The sequence below is a fragment of the Dermacentor albipictus genome, chromosome 4, assembly GCF_038994185.2.
Source record: "Dermacentor albipictus isolate Rhodes 1998 colony chromosome 4, USDA_Dalb.pri_finalv2, whole genome shotgun sequence".
Lineage (NCBI taxonomy): Eukaryota > Metazoa > Arthropoda > Arachnida > Ixodida > Ixodidae > Dermacentor > Dermacentor albipictus.
The window spans coordinates 170,276,898-170,298,791 of record NC_091824.1 but is presented as its reverse complement, the minus strand read 5'-3'; the positions used below and the strand labels follow the sequence as shown (position 1 = coordinate 170,298,791).

Below are 21,894 nucleotides of genomic sequence, written 5' to 3'. Positions count from 1 at the left end.
ATCACAGTGTTGCGTTAGAACCTGAGAATCCGTTAGGCAATTAAAAACTGCTGGAAACGTCGGTGAAACGCTCTGCGAAGCTCTTGGCAGGCCGCGTCTTGCCCCCAGCAAGGTGGCCGCCGCCGGCGTCACCCGAATCCATAGGCCGGTGTAAGCGACTTCTACTACAGCAGTTCTTTGTTGATGCAGGCGCATGTCTGTTATCAGTAAAAATGTCATGCCATCTTCGTAGCCGGACGATATTTTAGTTGCACACTAAAACTGTCGTAGCGCCTGCTGGACAGCGCTGGTTCCTCACTATAGCGTGCTTCACATCATAAAGAAATAAACAGTAATTTTTTTCACACGTCTCTAAGCACGGCACGGTGACTTGTGTGGCTTTGAATTGGCGTATTCTTCAACCTAGAAGTCACACAAGATGTTGCTGATGTGCGAAGCATACTTGGCATTTGTAATTGTCTTACGTCCACATTTTTCGTGACGTCTTAAATGACAGGCCCATCAGACGTCGCCTTCCTTGGTGTGAAAGAAGCATTCTGCTTCGGACAGTTTCTGGAAAACGGCACCGTATTCTACGCGTTGCCTGTTCCACGCGCAGCCGTTCAACGTGCACACAGCGGGAGCGTCACGGGGAACGCGAGCACACAGCCGCCATGGGAACAAGCCGCCGAAGGAGCGCCGTGTGCGGCCGCCGAGCCGAAATTTAAAGCGCCAAGGGCCCCGTGTCGCAGAAAATCCGGTGTGGGAGCCGGCATTGTCCGTGAGCGAAAATTACCGTATATATTGTAACGTTCCACGACAAACGTGCACAGAACCAAAGCACGATCTCTTTATCTTATCCCCGTTACCACCAGAACTGTCCTTTGTCATCTCGGCCCACTTCACTCTCCCGGGCTTTGTTTTATCCATCCACTGTAAAATAAGGGATAACTTTGTTAATGGCTGCTATTTCCATCGCACCGTTTTCCATCTTGTAGCCGATGGTCTTGAGTACTGCTTCTTTTGTAGACAATTTCACCACTTTACACGGTCCCACAAGTTTTGTGTTAGGACCACCATATCCTTTCCGCACCAGAGCCATAGCGTCTAATGCAATTGCGGGGATATTTGTTCTATGACATTTGTCAAATGCCCTCTCCATCGCTTCCCTGTGCTTCCTTTGCTTTTCTGAACTTTTCTTTGTTTCCTTCAAGTGAAGCTTCTCTGTTATGCCGAGTATGTCGTCCGCAGGCAGGCTCCCCAAAGGTGGCGTATTGAGGACTGCGTCCCGGAGTGCTCGTATGAGATCTAGTGCGGTGCGACACAGCTGCTTGTAGAGAACACTTCCGCCTTTTTTTCTTTTTTTTTTTATTGAAGTGAATGTTAGGAGAGGCCTTTATGGTGGCACCGGCTACTCCTTGTCACTTGGCAAACGAAACAAATTTGCGTACAAAGGAAGAATGCCGACACAAAATATAACACTGAGTAGAACACCGGATCAATAAAAAATGTACAGTCCAGCAGTTCATGAGTCGCGAAGTTCTGTGCACTAGTTCAGTCCACGTACGCATATATAAAGTCAGATGTTTTGAACAGCCAAAACACACAACACATGTAATACACTGCAAGTACAGAACAGAATTATACATGTTGCGTAAAAGATGCGATCATGCCATAACCCAATTATGAACCACGAACAACGTTTATGTAACTCATTAACGTATTCGGATCATCTGATACTTAATATTTTCACAAAATGTTGGTCTCCTCTAAAAACTTTTTCAGAGCAAGAAGTGCTCTTTTTTGAAGGCCCGCAGTTGGCCATGGGCCAAGTATCTTTTAAGGAGTGAATGGTCTTCTGTCTAATATAAACAAATCAGCTTGCAGTACCGTTCTTTGTGTATCGTATTTCGTGCATTCGAGAAGAAGATGATGCACATCTTCGTCTGGATGGCCACAAGAACACTGCGGACTAGAGATACGTTCTATCCTGTACAAGAAGTGTTTCGTAAATGCAGTACCAAGACGCAGCCGGTGTACCAATGTTTCAAATTTTCTGTTGTCTCTAGAGTTTCCGGCATTGATAAGTTTATACACGGGTCTATAGAGCTTAGATGGAACGTGCAGCCTTTCGTCACGCGAAAGGTCGTGAAGGGATGGGAAGGGAGCTGGGGGGAGCTGTTGTTCTCCGCAGCAACTGCGCATTTCGCGACCGCGCGCAAGGGGAATCCGGGCTCAATCCCGCACGCGAGTGAGAAAAGCGGGGAGGCCGCGCGGAAGCCGGCGGCGTTCTACTCCGGCAGCAACTGCATACTTTTCGCGGCCGCGCATGGTTGCGCGCGCCGTATCTTGAAAGCGACCTGCAGACGGCTCATACTTTTGTGCATGTGTTCTCGCCTCTCAGTTTGCGTTGAAGCGATAGACAGCGCCAAGGTCACTTCGCTCGCTTCTGCGGCCACGCTCCTACACGCCAGCGTTTTGACAGCGAGTGTCCGCGCTCATTGAGTGTGATGTCTTCATGTTTGCCTGTGCGCGCTAACACCATGCTTGTTAATTTAGTTAGTAAACGTTGCCAAGTTTATACGGCCGATAAAACTACTGTCCTTACTTCGTAAAACTGTCTAATAATTTACCATCGCAATCGATGCTTCGCCTTTCCGGCGCAACTGCGACTTTTTCGCAGCATATGTACTTGCACGGCCGCTCGATCCAAAAGCACCTTGCTTTGCATCGAGCGGCCGTGGTACTTGTGTGCACTTTCTTTGGAGCCCGCTCTCTCTAAAGCCTGCGCATGGCGCACACTATTTGTCGAATAAAAATGTAAAACTACGAACGTTGTTTCCTTGTGTTAAATGGAAAATATTATCTGCAATCACATTGAATCACAATGAATTTGTTTGCGTTTAGGAAGCTGCTAGTTGTCAAAATCAGCCATATATTCCGGTAAGCCTCAGAAAGTAAATGTTTCTACCTATTGAAACGTCGAAACTGTGCATGGCCGTATTCGATGCATGACCGTAGTCCTGCATCCAAATTACCTGAAAACCCCACATGCCTTGCAAAGAAGCTGATGCACGCTAAAGCGCTTAGAGTGTTTAGAGTGTTTAGAGAAGAAAGATTATAAATGCATGTCTTTTCAGTGAGAAAGGCCATTTGAAAACCGTGAAATCGTGTCGAAGGGAAGGCGGTAAGCGTCGATTAATGGACACGGCAGAAACGACCATATTTTCAGATTCTTTGATTTCACTGCTGTGGTGGCAAGTGGAGAACATGAATTCAGCGCTCTTTGGTCTGCAGAATAGCTAAAACATGGAATAAAATTGCAGTATTTTTACATGTAGTTATTGGTCATGTATCAACAATTGGTTATATATCAAAGGTGCCATAAAAGGCCTGAAATATGGGAAGAAATGCGTCTCTATCAAGCACCCTAATGTTACTGGAACATGGAATAAAGGTAGTATTAACTGAATTGAAAAAAAAGGCATATATCTCAGTAAATGACTGAGTGCTTCGTGCTCACAGCATACCTCCGCCGGTTATGCTATGAATATGCATTTTCTTCGTGCGGCATGGACAGGTTTCTCCGGAAACAACAATGGTGGCTGAGAAATAGTACGATTAATTGGAATGCAGGTTCAAGGCTTTTTTTTTCGGAAAGCTCTTGCTCAGGAAGCACGGATTGCCCTTAAACGGCGAGTTTCAGCGAATTCGTCTCGCGTGCCTTGCAAACTGGAATGCGCGATATTCTTATCTATCCAGACCTCATGGCGTCCAAGGTCCTGGCTCGGTATAAGAACAAGGAGAACGCATCTTCCAGCGCCTTGTTCTCTCCAGTGGACAATGCCATTAACTGTAAGTGGGGTTAGCAACGGCCTCAGATATTCGGGAGAAGGGGGGAGAGAAGTTCCGACTTCACTAACAAACCTCATTTCAACCTTACACGCACGACAGTTTGCTCCACGCTGGGATGTGCCGAGACTCAGAATCACGGGCATTCCTTGAACAAAGTGCCAATTGTATTTTTCTCAATTTCCTCAAGCTTTCTCGATGTGTTTTCCTTCATGCCAGCATCGCCGCAGCGAAAGTATTCTTCTATAGAAATGATCGTGCAGATACAGGGTAGAAAGAATGTACCATCTACGTTCGAGCTCCTGTGCTAAGCACGAGAAGTGCCACGATTATAACAGTTTAAAGCAAAATCTTGACATAAAACTGTTTACAGCGCAAACACATGCAACCACAAAGTAAGGGACAGGACACAAGCGCTGACTGTCAACTAACATTTATTAACGGAAGACGGGTGCCTTATATAAGGGGAAAGGCAGAAGCGAAAGGGGAAGGGAATAATACAATCGGGGAAAATGATGATGCGCATCGATAAACGAACATGCCAGCAGTCAACGCATACAGGCGCGAAGAAACAAGAAAACGATGAAACTAGACAAACACTAACAAAAGACGAGGGATACTAAGATACAGTGAAATCAGAAAGCAGCCGCTTCCAAAAATTGAAGCTCTGCCGCAAAAAGCGATACAGAAGGGGTGCTTACGCACTTGCTGCCATATTTGTGTATGTAGAACGTTTCCAAACTGACGCGCGCCGTCTCGTCGGCACTCTTCCCGAGAATCTTCGTCTCTCCCAAACGAGCCTCGCAACCTGTGCATCCAATTACATGCGCGACCAAATGTGCGTACTTGTCCTTTAAGTTGCTTAAATTTCGGGCATGTTTCGGGCAAATAACATGTTAGTTGACAGTCAGCGCTTGTGTCCTGTCCCTTACTTTGTGGTTGCATGTGTTTGCGCTGTAAACAGTTTTATGTCAAGTATGCACCAACTCGCCCAGAAAGAAGTTTTAATGAAGTACCTTTCTTGTTCAGTGGGCCCTTCCTTCTGTGTTCTTCCCTCTTCTTGCACCACTGACCTTTTACTGACCCACATCGTGAACGCTACATGCCGGGCAAGACGCTACGCCTTCTGTATCCGCAAGGGCCTCGTCCCAGATGAAGTAAGTGCTCTCTTTGGCCCTGTAAAACCGTCGTGGGGACACGTTAAAAGACTGTGCAGATTAATGCGGTCAGAACTGTGGCGGCAAGTTCGTCTGTTTCAAGATTGGCTTCGATTGCTTTGCTACGTTGACCACCCCGGATGGCTTGCCGCAAGAAAGCTAGCGTCGCTGATGAAAACAGCTGCTCAACTCACGGAGCACCATTGGAGGTGCCTTCTGAACCTGTTGCTGTCTTGTCTAAACAACAGGGACACTACACAAGGGAGTAAAAGAAGTGTAACCGTCCTAGGAAATGTTTCCCTGCCTGAGAATGTAACACGTCTCCTGCAGAAGGGCCCAAAATATGGTTTGGAGCCTGGTGTCCCAGCCCATGAGCTGATTGCAACGAACAGGAAATTGGCCATGAAAACGAGAAATGAAGAGGACCGGGACCGCTGCCTTCTTGAGGGTGTAGACTGTCTGCGAAAGTGCTCAACAAACGTTCTTGACGCGCAGAATCATAGAAATGTGTTAAATGGTGTGGTTTCTTTGTTCAAAAGAAATAACCTTATGCTTGTTCAAGCAGACAAAGAGACAGGGTTTGTTGTTCTACCAAAGGGAATGTTCAATGAAAAAGCGCAAGTGGCAATCAATAAGAATTTTGAGCCCATTAAGAAGAGTGCCGTTAGGGTCAAGACCAAGTTTATTAACTTCTGCAGGGAATTAAATCTTGACAAACTTGCGAGGGATATTGCTAATAGCAGAGGTAGTAGCCTAAACGCATTTTTTACAGCCAAGACCCACAAACCAGATATTCCATTCCGGACTATCGTTAGTGAAGAAGGTTCGTGGCAAATAAACGTTAGTCGGTTTTTGCAAAAGCATCTCAAAACACTTGCTTTGGATGATCCGTTCTTAACAAAGAAATCTACGGATGTCGCGCTGTTTCTTGAGAGCACAGACAACATTGGCTTTGGTTTTTCTGTAGATGTACAGGACTTGTTTTATTCTGTGCCTCAGGATCAGCTTTTGTTGGCTGTTAGAGAATGCGTAGAAGCAAACGGCGAAGTGTCATTCCGGAACTCAACAGGCTTGTCAGTAGATAATTTTATATCTTTGTTGCAGTTTTACCTCAAATCTACTTTTATTGTTTATGACAACCTGCCTTTTTTGCAGCGCAACGGTATCTGCATTGGGTCCTGCGTGGCTCCAATTCTTTGCGATATTTTTTTAGCAAAGGTAGATAGATTTTTAGATAGGTCGTTTTTGGGGGGGTTCGTTTTAAAGGTTTTTAGATACGTAGATGACTTTTTAGTGCTTTTAAAAAAGCAGACGGCCTTCACCTACCTCTCTACAGTAGGTGAAGTTTTAAACGCATTTGACAAGCATGCACTTGGGCTAAATTTTACCCACGAACTACCTGACGCAAATGCCTTACAGTTTTTAGACCTGAGACTAACCTTTGATGAAAACCACGTTTGCTGGGGCTACTTCCCTCGCGCAAAAAAGGACTTGCTGCCATATGATTCAGCGCATTCCAAAACTGTAAAAAGGGCTATAGCGTCGCACTGTTTGGAATCGTCTCTTCAGAAGTCGTGCCCGCACCTGATGCAGACAAGTTTTGAGAATCAGGCCAGCCGACTTGTGGCGGCGGGATTCCCCCATTCGGTTTTGATTGCGGTGTCTGAGACCCTCCTTCAGAAGCTAAAACTGGGAACACGAGTAAAAGATGACCGTCGGAAGACCGACAAGCCTTTGGTTGTGCCGTACCTGCACAAGACTTCGCACAGTCTTAAGAAGGTAGCCAACAGGCATGGTGTTTCCGTTGTTTTTTCGGCACCCAACAAGCTGGCGCAGTTATGCCCACGCATCTGCAACTCTAAAAAAAGAGGTTGCCAGCTAAAACATGAGAAGCCGTTCATCAAGTGTTCCAAAGGAGTGGTCTACGCCATCCCCTTGAAGTGTGGAAAGGCTTATATCGGCCAAACCGGCCGCTGCATTAATGAACGCTTGGGGGAACATGCCCGAAATTTAAGCAACTTAAAGGACAAGTACGCACATTTGGTCGCGCATGTAATTGGATGCACAGGTTGCGAGGCTCGTTTGGGAGAGACGAAGATTCTCGGGAAGAGTGCCGACGAGACGGCGCGCGTCAGTTTGGAAACGTTCTACATACACAAATATGGCAGCAAGTGCGTAAGCACCCCTTCTGTATCGCTTTTTGCGGCAGAGCTTCAATTTTTGGAAGCGGCTGCTTTCTGATTTCACTGTATCTTAGTATCCCTCGTCTTTTGTTAGTGTTTGTCTAGTTTCATCGTTTTCTTGTTTCTTCGCGCCTGTATGCGTTGACTGCTGGCATGTTCGTTTATCGATGCGCATCATCATTTTCCCCGATTGTATTATTCCCTTCCCCTTTCGCTTCTGCCTTTCCCCTTATATAAGGCACCCGTCTTCCGTTAATAAATGTTAGTTGACAGTCAGCGCTTGTGTCCTGTCCCTTACTTTGTGGTTGCATGTGTTTGCGCTGTAAACAGTTTTATGTCAAGTATGCACCAACTCGCCCAGAAAGAAGTTTTAATTAAAGCAAAATCATTTCTCGCAGCCAGCATGTTGAAGGTACTAAAGGCTGACCGATAATGGAACGATTCAATCCCTATGCCACGTTTCTTTTTCGCGCTTCGCCAGTGGTACGAGCGGCATATCCGCGCTCACGTTATCGTCAGGATCGACCGACCGTGAAAGGATGACGGGACAGAAGTGAGCAAAAGGTATCCTTACATCATACTGGCTTAATTTTGTAGCAGTTTACGGCGCTCCTGCTCTTAGGAAAGGCCATTCGTCATTTTCAAATCGCCTCTGAATGTGAAGAGACCTGACAATCGTACCCATTTAATGGCGTAGTGATAATTCACATCGATCGCGGCAAACTGGAAGCTCCAAGGGAGCGGACAATTACCCAGGGTATTCACAAATCTGAATAAACCATTTAAACAACCGCGTAAAAGCGTCTCCGGCGGGGGATTTTTTTTTCTTTTGCGCCGCGCAATCTGGCGTTCGCGCATGCATCTCTGCTGCGGAATGACCGTGCTGTAATCACGATCACAAAGCTTTCCATGGAGTTGCATGAATATATATATATATATAAAAATCTAAGCCCCTCTCTTAAATATGGATGGTTGAACGCGAAGCTTTCCCCCAATGCAAACTGAATCAAAGCCCAAAGCTAACGACCGCGCAACGAGCCCATGAAAGGCTGAGCGACCCGATGCTATGCATATGTGATTTTATTGCTTGCTTAAGATTGTATCTTTTGAACGTTGACGTTGAATGAAGACACGTTTCGTCAAGTTGCGTCGCCTTTATTTCAGGTCACGTAGCCGTTGATCACACGCACGCATTCACACTTTTACGGACGATTCTACACTTGCAAAGTATTGCCTTGTGATCGTTGTGGTAGACGGTCAGAGGCTCTGCCATCGTAACGTGACACAGCCTGCTTACAAATGTGAGATCAATGCAGGAACGGTGTTGCCTCGTGGTTCACTGTAGCGTCTTCAGTTTCAACGAGTAGCTAGCTAGCATGAAACTCTCGACCCATTTGCCGTGCTCTTTCGCCACACCGACGTTAAAGTCACCGCACATGAGGATCAGCGCACTATGGGGCTTTAAGTTCTTCATCGTTTCTGCCGGGCTGGCCAGTCGACGCTGGCGTGGTATATTGCGAATGTAAACTGCAGTGTTCTACGCAGATGTGTGAGTTGGTAGGGTAACATCATCTTGAATTGTAGCGCGAAGTAACACACAGACAGAGACTATATATATATATATATATATATATATATATATATATATATATATATATATATATATATATATATATATATATATATATATATATATATATATATATATATATATATATATATATATATATATATATATATATATATATATATATAATCAAATACCGCAGCATATATGACCATGACAAGGTCAAAAGACATCAGTTAACCATATCAAGAAGTACGGAAGCCAAACAGCAAACAACAAAAATACACTACTTGAGATTAACACACGTGCTAAGAATATATTGAAATTCGCATTCTAACAGGGAATCATTGATTAGGAGAGACTTGCGTTAGCCATGCATCATTCTCTCTGTTAGAATGTGAATATCTATCACATGTGTTACTCTCAAGTAGTGTCTTTTTGTCGTTTGCTTTTTGGCTTCCGTACCTCTTGGTAGGCTTAACTGATGTCTTTAGACCTTGTCAGGTTCACATGCTGGGGTATTTGCAACCACCTATATATATGTTGATAGTTTCAGTAAAGATTTAGTTGAGAGCTAGCGCTCGTCCTGTTTGCTTCTATAGTCTCTGTCTGTGTCACTTCGCGCTATAATTCAAGATCATGTTAGACATAGAAAGCTTCGCTTTAAAATTGAGGAGCTATTCCGCCCTGTGAAGGTGGTTGACCAGTGAGGTTGCGATGGTATAAATTATGTTGGTGTAGAGTTTTGTTGGCAACCATACATATAATTATGTTTATGTCATTTATGCGAAACACAGACATATCAGGCACGCACTACGTCATACACACGCACAGCTACCGCCGAAGGGCTTTTACGACGCCGCTCTAAAGACGCAGGTGTTGTCGACGCAGCTGCGACGGAGCGCTGTTTAGACGCATGTGGCCATTAAGTCGAGCCTCGACGCAAGCGGCGATAAACGTTGACTGGCGCGCAGTCCGAAGGAGTGCACGAAACTAAACGCGTTTGTTTGTAATTTGCGATTCAGCATACTTTATAGTTAATTAGATGAATGAAACTTGGAAAGACGTAGAGTTTTGTTCTCGCGGACAAACATGGGGCTGTCCGTTTTCCTCCCGTAGAAGCCCATGTATTGACAGCAGACGGGAACTCAACAATATTTACAACTTCACTGTGAACTACGTAATTATGAAAAGTAAACGAAACTCGCGGCGTAATGTTAGAGTCGTCTTAGCGGCTAATTATCATACAATTTGTTTCTGGTAGTTTCGATAACACAAGAATTACAGCCGTTTTCTGTAACTATATTCCCTCCGTAGATACCCATGTGTTGACAGCAAACGGGAATTCGGTAACGTTTACAACTTCACTGTAAACTAATTATGGCAAGTCAATTAAACTCAGCATAATGGTAGAATCGTCTTAGCGGCCAATTTCAGTATGACATTTATTACGATACCTACATTAGTTTGAGAGATACAGAGCATTCGTGATAAAGCTGGCTTGGCCGCAAGGCGTTTTCTGTTTGCCGCCACAATGTTGCCGGACGGTAGCCGTGGGCAGCGTCGCTGTAGTATCGTGTGCACTTCGGCCACGGCATCAGCGGGTCAATCTGTTGCTTGAAAGTGACGTGCCAGTGCCGCTTGAAGCCGCGCTTAATGCACTGTAAATTCATTGCGCGCATTGTTCCCGCTTGAGAGTCGCACGCGCGCCCAGAAAGAAAAAAGGACCGAACGCGTGACGGCCACACCGGCATCACAGAGGGGCCGAGTGGAAGTATTTCTCACACTTATTCTGAATGCTACACATGTTTTTAAAATGTTACGATACCCGAATGTTATGCTATGACCCCAGCATGTCGTTTCATCTAGTTCTCTGCGCAGGCTTTTTGGTCAGAAAATAAATCGGTTCATTTCATGTGATACTCGAATAATTGTCAGTAGATGAAGCCGTTATGGTTACAATGTGGATAACTGTAATGATTTAGAGCCCTGTACGCGGTTATTACACGTGTCGTGCTTAAAATAATACACAATTCTTATAACATAGACAGCTAAGAATCGTTAACAACGCATTAGCGCTCCCTTTTTATCGCTTCTGAGCTGTGACTGTTATAGATGACGACCTTAGAGTAATGCAACAGATGACGCAACGTCATCTGTTGCAGTGTGCGGTACATTATTGTTAGTTTTAATCAATATCAACGACCTTGTCGCTAACATAAAATCAAAATTACGGCTTTTCGCTGATGACTGCGTTATTTATTTCTATTCGTAACTCAGACGACCTCACTACTCTGCAACATGATTCAGATAATATTGCTGCATGGTGTAATCAACGGCCCCTGCCCTTAATCTTGTCGAAATGCAAATTAATGTCATTCTCGTGCAGACGCACTTTGATAAGCCACACATACCACATTAATTCATCCCCCATTAACTCGGCCGAAACTTACCCCCGAGTGCATTTAACGCCATGGCTATCATGGGCATCGCATATCGAAACCATGTGTTCCGAGGCACCTCGCACACTTGGATACGTATACGTCGCAATCTTAAATCTGCATCCGCTGACATCAAGACACTGGCATACTTAACATACGTGCGACCAAAGCGCGAGTAGGCGTCATCAATATGGCATCCATCGCAATCATATCTCGCCAATGAAATAGAAGCAGTACGAAACCGTGCAGCACATTTTATAACATCTCAATATGCTCAGTAAATCAGTATAGCAGCTTTAAAACAGACCCTTCCCTTTCCAGCGTTAGAACCACGTCGCATAATCGCTCGCCTTTGCCTGCTTCATTCCTGTTTCGATCAGTCGCATGCAAGGCGCGCACTGCTAAACCCACCACTCAGATAATCCTCGAGATTAGGCCACACACGTCCCATCGCACGCATAAGCGGCCGAACATCGGCAATGAATAACTCCTCCTTCCCGCACACAGAACCCTTGTGAAACAAGCTTCATATAACAGCATGTAATTTATGTTCAAATCGAGGAAAATTTCGCGAACAATTAACCTGCCACCTGCTCCCGACGAAACACATCCCATAGCGTGTTGTTAACATGCTTTCGTTCTACCGTACGCTACTTTATTTGCTTTGTTGCTGTCTTTCTGTTAATTTTGTTACCCGTTGCTTTTTTATTGTATTGTATTTGGAAACTCGATTTATACGCCCCCCTTAAGTAATGCCTTCGGGCCCTTAAGGTGCAATATATGAAATGAATTCATACAGAAGTAAAGCAGCCCTTTCGTAAATGGCGTCATATTCGTTTATTATTTAGGAAAACCTTACATGCCTTTAGGGATGATTGAGTAAGTAGGCTAATGCGTTGATATTAATGTTTATGGGTTATTGTGGGCTAATTTTCCTGGAAGCAGGTGATTTGGCTATGAAAGTAAATGTTGCTTTCCTTCGTTTATAGTAGATCAACATGTGAATAATTTGGTAGCGATCATTATTATCGATTTTCAATTCCAATGAGCTCAGCGAGACGCGTTGCAAATTGTTTTCGTTTAGTGCAAATTACATTTCAGCTTATAACAAGATGGTCACCGCACTGGTAAGTACTATATTATTATGCTGCCTATTTACATCCTGTAATTATCAAGTCATTAGTAATACCGTTTCTTCATCGTCTTGCATACTTCTAAATAAACGCAGTACACCTGTTTGAATGAAACCCGTTAAAAAGCGTGAGCGGTGTTTCGTTTGTCGATGTTGAGCGCAAGCGAGTGACATGGAACTAAAATATCGCTGTCTTTCAAATCATCGGAAGTTGTTCATATGATTTGAATACAAAAGAGGCCATAATTTCGATCTGCCACAATTCTTGCTTTTTTTTCACAAGGTACAATTGCGATCAAAAGTTTGGGGACCAATGATATATATATATATATATATATATATATATATATATATATATATATATATATATATATATTGTGTGTGTGTGTGTATATATAGAAGTCTTACTGAGGCTGAACAATGCCTCAGTGAGCGTTATCTTTGTATACCTGACAGACTTAATTATCAGTCACACATAATGAACCACTACAATCCGGTGTTGCAAGAACTTTTTGAAGAGACTCGCTTAAGGGAGACGAAATGGTCGCTAAGATTCTCACTATGTTCTAGGGAATTTTAGTGAATTTCATTGAAATATTGATAACGTAGACGTTTTGGAGCACTATACATTAACCTGAGGTAAACCTAGACGTTTTAGTGTTGTTTAATGTCCGTGCAGGTGACTGATAAACTGTGAATATACGAACAGAATCTACAGGGCCGTTCCTGTATGTTTGTTTATTGATATTTTTATTTATTTACTTACTTATTTATATTTTTATTGATACTGCAATCCCAAATGGGCTTTTTGGCAGAGCAGATTATAAAACAAAACTAACTACAATATTTGCAAAATATTGAACAAATACCAAGCTTCCGAATTTTAAATGTAAAAAGTATTACCGCCGAAGCCAAGAAATACAAAGTTTTGTTTAATATGGTATTTGTTTCATTAGTCAAGACACACAGAGTTCATTTTACAAATGACTTGTGGGGCGCCTCAAGAACGCATAAAATAATTCGCATGAAAGATTATTTGCATCACAGAAAAATGGAAATGTTCATAATGTTTATTCAGGAACGATCCATGGAATGGTGGCCAAAATTTCACTTGCCATTTTAGTGGTGGCGCTGCCGCCCATAGGTCGGTTATCTGCTAAATTATCTGTGAAAAGGAGTATCTGCTAAATTATGCCGTTGTCTGGTGGCATATAGCCGGAAAACAGAGGGATTACTTTTCAAGTACCAGTGTTGCAGTGCCCATAAATTAGCCGCTAAATTAATACGGGAACAGAAACATAAATTAGCCGGAAAAATTAATATGGGAACAGAGGTTCCTCTGGGACAAGGCAGGTGAATTAGCTTTGGCCAAAGGAGCTGTTATTGAAGGGCATCCAAAACTGCTATCTGTAAAGCGGACTTCATTTTTTCTTGTATTTTCTTTTTGACAATATCAGTTTTAGTAAAAGAGTCGCAGATTACTGAAGCATGGTATATTAGGGGTAAGACATCTTTATAGGCCAGCAACCCAAGAGCAGGGATTAATAATTGTAAAGCTCTTCGAAGAAAGAAGTTTTCGGTTTGTGTTAGCTGTAACGTGGTCAATGCGCTTTGACCAATGAAGGGTGTTATTTATTCAACGTCCTAAATATTTAAAGTGAGTTCTTTTCCATCAAGAAGCAGATTATTTGTACTAAACCTAAATTTTAAAGGTTTTCGTTTCAGAGAAATAGTGATAAAAATCTTTTCGAAATTGGTTTCCATTTGCCAGAATTGACATCATTCAATAATCTTGTGGAAGTACTGATTCAGCTTTTCTCGGTCAGGAGAACTTATGATATCTGAGCAACACAATCGTCAGCGCACAATAATATTCTAACTAAAATATATGTTAACTTATATTTAATGAATATGAGAAACAAAAGCGGCGCATCGCAAGCACGGATCTCTGTGATACGCCAGAGTCTACCGAAAGTCGTTCTGAAGAGTGGTCTTTGTAAGCAGCATATTGCGGCCAGTTTATTAGGTAGGCTGACAACCAGGTTATCAATAGTATGTTTTTAAGGACTTCATTTAGTTTATGAAGTAACTTTTTGTGCGGAACCTATATTCCAATGCTTTTTTGAAATCCACAAAAAGTTGCGTGAGTTTGGTTACCATTACTCCGAAATTATGAACGATTTCATTTGGCAGAGTATATGTATAAAAACCTTTAATAAACCCGAGTTGACATCGTACTAATATATTTACATGACGGATGATGACAGTTTAGATCCTGTGTTTACTTCCAGATTGAAAGATTGCAAATGTAGCCCGATTCAAAGGAACACAAATAACCAAGATTTCTAGCCCGAAAAGGCACTCATCTACACTTTCCATAAATATTTCTTATTCTCGACATTCGTGGTAGGAGAGCTAATTTCTTCACCCCATGTTGGTAACACGGCGATGACAATCACCCGAGCTTTATACAGGTAAAATACTACGCTGCCGCCCTTGATTTACCTAAAAGCCGCCTTTAAGTATTATTTGGTTGGAAAGCCGTGAGAAACGGGAGCGGTTTGTTAAGCTTCGTGTGAACGAGCTCAGCCGCTTCGAGACCTACGCCTTCCTATACCCTCGACCTGAACATAAAATTTATTCCAATTGATTTTGGGAAACAATTTAATCTACTACGTTTGCGAATGTACTCCAAACGAGTGCGTTTAGTGATGCCTCAGAACCGGCAGCGTTTCAACTCATTTAAATTGGTTCTGTATAGATAATAAGACAACAGTTTTGTGAAGACAATATAGAGTCTGTGATTAACCATTAAAGAAGAAAGTAAAGAACAATTTGCAGTGTGAAGACTGCCAATGTGCAGGCAGCCGTTGCTTCATCATGGTCGTGCAGCCTGTAGCTTTTGAATAATGAGGTCCGTTCAAGAAGACAGTTTTTGAAGCGACTTTCCTTGCTTCTAAGTCATTAAAATGTCGACAATTGTTCATTCAAGTTGCCAAAAAAAGTTACCGGTCGCTAAATAGAAAAGTTTGTCGCTGAACAAACAAGAAAGTCGCTAAACCTGAGACAAAATAGCTTAAATGGCAAAACTGATTACATACCGTTAAATTATAAAAAAAAAGCTGATGATGTGTTTTCATAGATGGTAAGGTTAGACGACCCCAACAAACACGGGATGATGCAAGCAGCGGAAGATTAAACGTGCTTTCGACGACCCGACGACATGTCCTCCTCGGCAGTGCAGGAGTGCAAGGCGCGTCACGCAGACGGCTCAGCTGGCCGAGCGCCATCTGCAAGGCCCAAAAGACGATCCTTGCTGACAAAACATTGAATACGTTGTACAATAAAGGCATGCTTGCGGGTGTGTTTTTCTGAAAGACAACTTGGCCTCCGCGGTTGTTTTGTTGGAATTTCCAGTGTGCAGCTGACAGTCACAGCGTTCGAAATTGGGGGCGGGAGGGGGAGGAACAAATGGCATACTTTGCTCCCCCCCCACACACTTTTGACGACCCCCCCCCCCTCCGCCCGTAGTATATACGCCTATGTCCCGCTGTTCGGTTCGACAACGCAACCGGCACGGTATTGCTGCTGCCGCGTCATCCCTGTTTCGCCCTTCTCGCAGTCCGGTTGTTCGATGCAACTAACAACACTGTTAACGCATGCTACCGCAAAGAGTGTAAGAACCTTGCGCAGTATGCTTATTCTTGTCATCACGACATAGATCTGAATACGCGCAAGCTAACAATGCTTGAAAATATCGCCGCGGAGCAATTGTTGGTATGAAAATGTCGCATTTGCCTACTGAACTTGATTTTCTTGATTTCTTACTTCTAAGTTCTGGCATCATTGGAAAGTAGTGTTATGGAGTTTTATGGTTGCTGCTGATATATATATATATAACAGCCGTTTACCGTGCTGCATAGTTAACAGCCGGTAGAGGGTCGGGGTAGATCGACAAGCTCCGTTTATCATAATTGCGTATGAGCAGGAAGCCAAAGTCGGTATACTCCAGTTCAGATTATCCGGCAGGCGTGATTAATCATGCATATCGCGCTGCTGTACCCCCAACCCCCCTTGCCCGATCGTATTCTTATGATTCTAGCAATTATCAATTAATATGTCCGCTATTCTTCATTTTCTTTTTCCTTTCTTGTCGTCTGTGAAGAATGCAGAAGGAAGTTCTAAGGAGCTTCCAAAGAAAGTCGAGCGCTTCCTCAGACAACCAGTGGAAGGCATGAAAGAAGAGGTCAGTATGCGCTCTGTGTACACTTTGACGACAGTTCAGAGGGCAATAAAGAACGTAACACCTGAATATAGACAAAAAAAGGAAGGTGTCTTAACATGCAAGAAGGTAACTTAACAAATTATAGGCCCATTGCAATATTGTCATCGATAGCACATATTATGGAAAAGCACGTTGCATACATTATGCAATCATTCTGGGAAAAATGCTCTTTGAACAATGCTGCACAATTTGGCTTTACAAAGAACAGAAATACAACACTTCTTGAATAATTTTATGATTGTGTTTACGATGCAATAGAAAATAACCATGTTGGGCTAACCCTATTTATGGATTTGACGAAGGAATTTGTCACGATAGACCATACGTTACTACTCGAAAAATTAAGCTCACTTGGTTGCTGTTGTCGTCTAAAAACGTTTTTGTCAGTTATTTTACAGACATGTTGTAGTGTGTTATGCTTGTTAATACGTATGCAGATTTGAAGAATATTACTTTCGGTGTACCTCAAGGGAGTATACTCGGTCCAGTGCTTTTTAATGTTTATGTGTCTGATTTGGGTTTATTGAATATGAAGTCAAAAATTTTCCAATACGCTGATGATACATTATTCGCAGTTGAAGCCACTGAATATTGTAGATGGATTCAAACATTTCACACAGATACAGATAAAGTAGCTGACTGGTTCTCGCAACTTCTTTTAAACCTCACAAAACAAAACTGACATGTTTTAAATGACCCCAGAAAATAGTTGCTTTAACCAAGCCGCTAAATCTAAATTCATCCCGTTGTTACCCATGTGATTGCAAAGCCATACAAATAGAGCGAACAGTTCAGTATCCCTGTATCCATTTTTATCAACCCCTCACTTGGAATGACCACATCGTTTACCCCTCTAGAAAGATTAGGGCCATTGTGGCCATGATTTATCACCTTCGAGGGAAATCTCCGCTTCACCTTAAAGCAGTAATCTGTACACAGCATTAGTGGAACCTATTTTAAGATATGGTGTTACTGTATATGACAACTGTTCAAAATATAAGCAAGCATTAAATGTTATACTGAAAAGAACCATGAACACTATATTTCACGGGACCAAACTACACTCGGCTGACATGAAAGAGAAATGCGATGGGTTAGGCATCTTTCAGATTTGTCAAATGTTTTATATGAATATAAAACTCCTGTAAAAAAAGATGTCACACTGAAGAAAATAGAAGGTTGTATTAATAAACCACGGATCTATACTAATTATGGTAAAAAGATGCGCAACTGCAATGTACCAGTTATATTTAATAAAATTCCTGATGATTTATGTCTTGCAAATAACAATATAAACATCATGACTGATAGAAGAGACTGGTGCGTAAATGTAATGCCTTGTGCATAGCTTGACTTGTTCTGTATGGGTTATTTTGTGTTGTCAGTTTTATCGGCGATGTCTTGTATATATAGACAAGAAATGCATGTATATGAAGTTATTTCTTTAAAAATATTCTCCACCTGCTGCCTGACCAGCCAACAAGCTAAATAGGCCTAGGTAGGTCAAAATTTGTGTGTGTACATGCTGTACTGACACATAAACTTCGATTTGATTTGAAAACACCTGCATGGATATCTGGGCTGCCAGTGCGCGGAGGCGCGCGGGAATTACTTTCGGGAAATTCTATCCATGTGTTCGCCGCTTAACGCGACGCGTTTTCCGATTGCATTAGCGTCGTTTACGCTGACACGCATGGTGCGTTATATAATGTCGATGCGATATGCTACCATTGGGTAAATTCGAGAGTTCCTCGTTACGAGCGAACTGTTTAGCCATGGAAGGCGTACTTCCTGCGCCAAATTTTTTAGTTGATCGCGAATACAGCGCCTTTGTTTAACAACGAGACAAGTGCGCGCCCTTTGAGGCTGTGCGTCGATCGTTGTCAGTGTTAGCACGTGTCGAAGGTTTCGATATATTCGAAGCCTTGCCTTTACTGGAGCTTCGGCACTTGTCGAACAGGAGGGACGTCTTCTCTCACGTATCTCGCAGCTGAACTCTGCCGAGATATCCGCCAAGGAGGCGCTCATGCAGGACAAGGCCACCCCGCGCATCGGTGAGCAGCCTGCGTCGTCGTGTCTTCCTTCAGCTTGGCTGCTTCCGTCTCGATTGGGATACGAGCACGTTTCGAGCACTCGGTGGCTCTATTCCAACTACTGCATAATTTGCCCTTGAAACCAACAATGTAACATCCAAATGGCAAATGTTAATTATTGCCGCAGACTACGCATGTCTAGTTTGGCCGCGAAGGTATACACATATATTTACTGGGCAAATGTTCCTTTTTAACCTCTATATGATAACGCATGACCGCATATGCTCGAAGATCCCCGAATTTGCGAATAATCAGCTTAGTTGTTCCTAATGCTCCCTCTTTGAATTTAATAAAACGTTCTTTATAGTGTGCACAGTAATGGCAGGAACTTTCTAATGTTGTGAATACAAGGATGTGAAAATTGTTTGGTAATAATGATGACAAGGTTGTATATTATTCGCAAAATAATCGAAAGCTATTCGATAGTTGATTCGTATTCTATTCACTCTATACATAAATATATACGAAACCTCCCGGCGACGCCGACGCCAAAGGCGACAAAGATTCGCTTGCAATGTCCGTGTAATTGTTATTCGCACAATCCTAGGTATTTGCGTTGTGCCAAAGTTATTAAACAAGCTGCCTGGTTACCGCATGAAAAGCCTGTCGCATTGTAAGTTAATGCCGATAAACCTGGCACAACTGTCCCACCGCCCTCGTCAAAAACACAAAGGTGCGCCCCGTGGGGAGGTGTGGTCTGCAGTGGACGCATCTCATTGGCTGTAATGAGTTCGAACGCGCTATCTTGTTATCTATGTGCTGTTATCTCATATTATGCCTGTAGGAGCAAATATTTTTTCCTGCTGATTATTGCTTCACGGTCACAGCACTATATAGAGTTGTTTCAAGGTGCTTCATTTTTTTCGTGGAGGCGCGGCACAACGGACCGGATGCACTGCGGTTCATTCGGGGACGCGCCATTTCCCTCTTCGCAGACGTGCAGCGGAGCCTCACGGACACGGCCGATCGTATCAAGGCGTCCCACGACCAGTACGAGCTGGATTTCCAACAGGTCGGCTCGCGTTTAGAGTGTCTGTAATTTTTTTATGCGAAGCATATTACGAGAGCTCAACCCAGCTCCTCAGGCGCGGCGGTGTCGCCTTCAATACCACGTGACACCGTGACGTCAGGACAGAGGAGAAGTGGCTTTGGCTCAACTCTTGCAAGATGGGCTGGGTGGGAATCGAACCAGGGTCTCCGGAGTGTGAGACGGAGACGCTACCAATGAGCCACGAGTACGATGCTACAAAGCGGTACAAAAGCGCCTCTAGTGAATGCGGTGTTGCCTTAGAAACGAGCTGTTTCTAAGGCGTGCGTCGCTTGCTCAGGCGCACATTTCGTTGCCGCGCCGAACGCTGCGTTGCTCGACGCTCACCGCGTCCAATGCGGGGCGTCCAAGGCGAAGCAGAGTAACGCATGAGTTGTTTCTTCGTCTAGCCGAACCAAATATAGCCAAGCAACAGCAGTTCACCAAGCTAAACAGTGGTTCAACAACTAAAATAAAGGCTAGTATGCTTCGCATCCTGGGCTTAACCTTACCTAAGCCACAGCCATTTTTTTCCCAAAGGGGATACTTATTCGGAACAAGGGCTCAATGCATCGGTAAACGCCTGCGATGTCTCGTCTGGGCAACGCAGCGTCACGGCAGCAGCTTTGCTGAGGCACGCGCCGTCCTTTCAATTCCACGCGCACCTCTTTTCAGGCGTTACAGATGGCCAGCACCGCTCACATGCTGAACCACGACAAAAGTATCGTGAACCCGCAGTCTCTGAGAATTTATAGGTGCGTGTCTTTCTGTTTTATGAGCATAGATTACACATATGGGGCGCAAACCTGCGCCGATCGAAAAGTAATAGAAATTAAATACGCGTCTTTTGCTGTTACTATCAGCGTCTCTTCCAAATAAGTAAATGCCAACGCACAATTAAGATACAAAACGCTAAATAAATAAATGATCACGCGCATGCATTTAGTGGAGGACCCCGGGATAGTTTTCGGCCACCTGACGTACTTACAGCGAAGCTGTTATGCGGCCAGAAGCGTTCAAAAACGTCATATGCCTCATTTACAGCTTTCTAAATAAACCCGATCACTCACGAAGGTTATACTTTAAAGAAATATTGCGAAAGTTAGTAACGATATTCAGGCAATTCTTAAAGTGTGCGTGTTAATTAGGGGTTAAATCACAATTGCTAAAGCCTCGTTTGCGGGCCGTATTAGAGGCGCTAATTTTATGAAACGCTTACAGCGGTTCCATGTTTCCCTGGAAATACCAAAAACACTGCAGGGAGTTCACATCCAAAGGAAATGGTGGCTACTCTATGGGTTACAGGTATAAAAAGTTTTAAGATTTTGTGTTTTGAAAATAATTACTGGTAGCTCGTCTGGTCCCAATCATAATGCGTGAGTCGTGCCGTGTAGTTTTTTTTTTTCTCGGTGGACTATGTGAGGCAGGCTGTCTATATTTTGTTGAAGTGGGAAGCATGTTGTGACAACGATAAATGTTGAATTTGTGCATGTTGAAAACAGCTTTTGTAGAAAATTACCTATTCAAGCGTTCCAGAGTGTCATTTTGGCGTAATCCGAAATGTTTCCCTGTGTCCTAAAAGAACTGTACAAGACACCAACTTCAAATTCGGTGCCAATTGGGGGCATGTTAGGTGTAATGTGTGGCGCAACGTTCACGTTCGCAACGTTCACGTTCCCGGTCTAATAAGAAGTGTTGTAAAGAATAAGTGAACCCTCGTTTTTCCTTTCTGTTTTCATGCGTCGCATGCGAGGTTCTTAGTTGGTCTCCCCAGTGTCTTCGGTGAACTGTACAAGACACCCTGTTTACATTTATCAAAAACAAGGAACACCAAAATGGCAATCTTTTAGGCAAAGCTCAAAGTGTGTGGATTAACTGCGGCTTTTGCAATAAATTACATATGCAAGTAGTCCGGAGAAATATATGAGGGCATTTTACGAGCGCCGCAATGTTTAGCTCGCTATCCTGGCGCAATTACAATTTCCTCGTAGTATACATTTATCGAACATGGAATTTACCGAAATATGTACGTGAATTTAAATGCGTGATGAGATAAAATGTATCTTTCGCAAAAAAAGAAACATTAAAAAAGGTATTCGAAAGTGTCACGTGACCGGATCGTTGTAAGTGTGTTTGATGAACAATGCAGAATTTATCCAACGGCCCTGGGAGAACTGT

At 43.3% G+C, this 21,894-nt stretch overlaps 2 protein-coding genes across 13 annotated transcripts in view; both read left to right on the top strand.

The window, feature by feature from the left end:
- Positions 1-21,894, top strand: part of LOC139059410 (uncharacterized) — a 356,283-nt gene that overhangs the window by 21,877 nt on the left and 312,512 nt on the right. The window lies entirely within an intron of this gene.
- The window catches only part of LOC135902466 (prominin-1-like), a 91,744-nt gene that overhangs the window by 21,024 nt on the left and 48,826 nt on the right, over positions 1-21,894 (top strand). For 7 of the 12 annotated variants that reach the window (XM_065432560.1, XM_065432556.1, XM_065432555.1 and 4 more), the window contains exons 7-12: positions 3,742-3,834; positions 12,281-12,306; positions 16,477-16,557; positions 18,587-18,650; positions 19,625-19,701; positions 20,392-20,471. In XM_065432560.1, the coding sequence (XP_065288632.1) occupies positions 3,742-3,834; positions 12,281-12,306; positions 16,477-16,557; positions 18,587-18,650; positions 19,625-19,701; positions 20,392-20,471 (421 nt within the window). Of the gene's footprint in view, positions 1-3,741; positions 3,835-4,860; positions 7,524-12,280; positions 12,307-16,476; positions 16,558-18,586; positions 18,651-19,624; positions 19,702-20,391; positions 20,472-21,894 lie in introns of those variants that run through there. The other 5 variants (XM_065432552.2, XM_065432551.2, XM_065432558.1 and 2 more) reach the window with 4 other exon arrangements.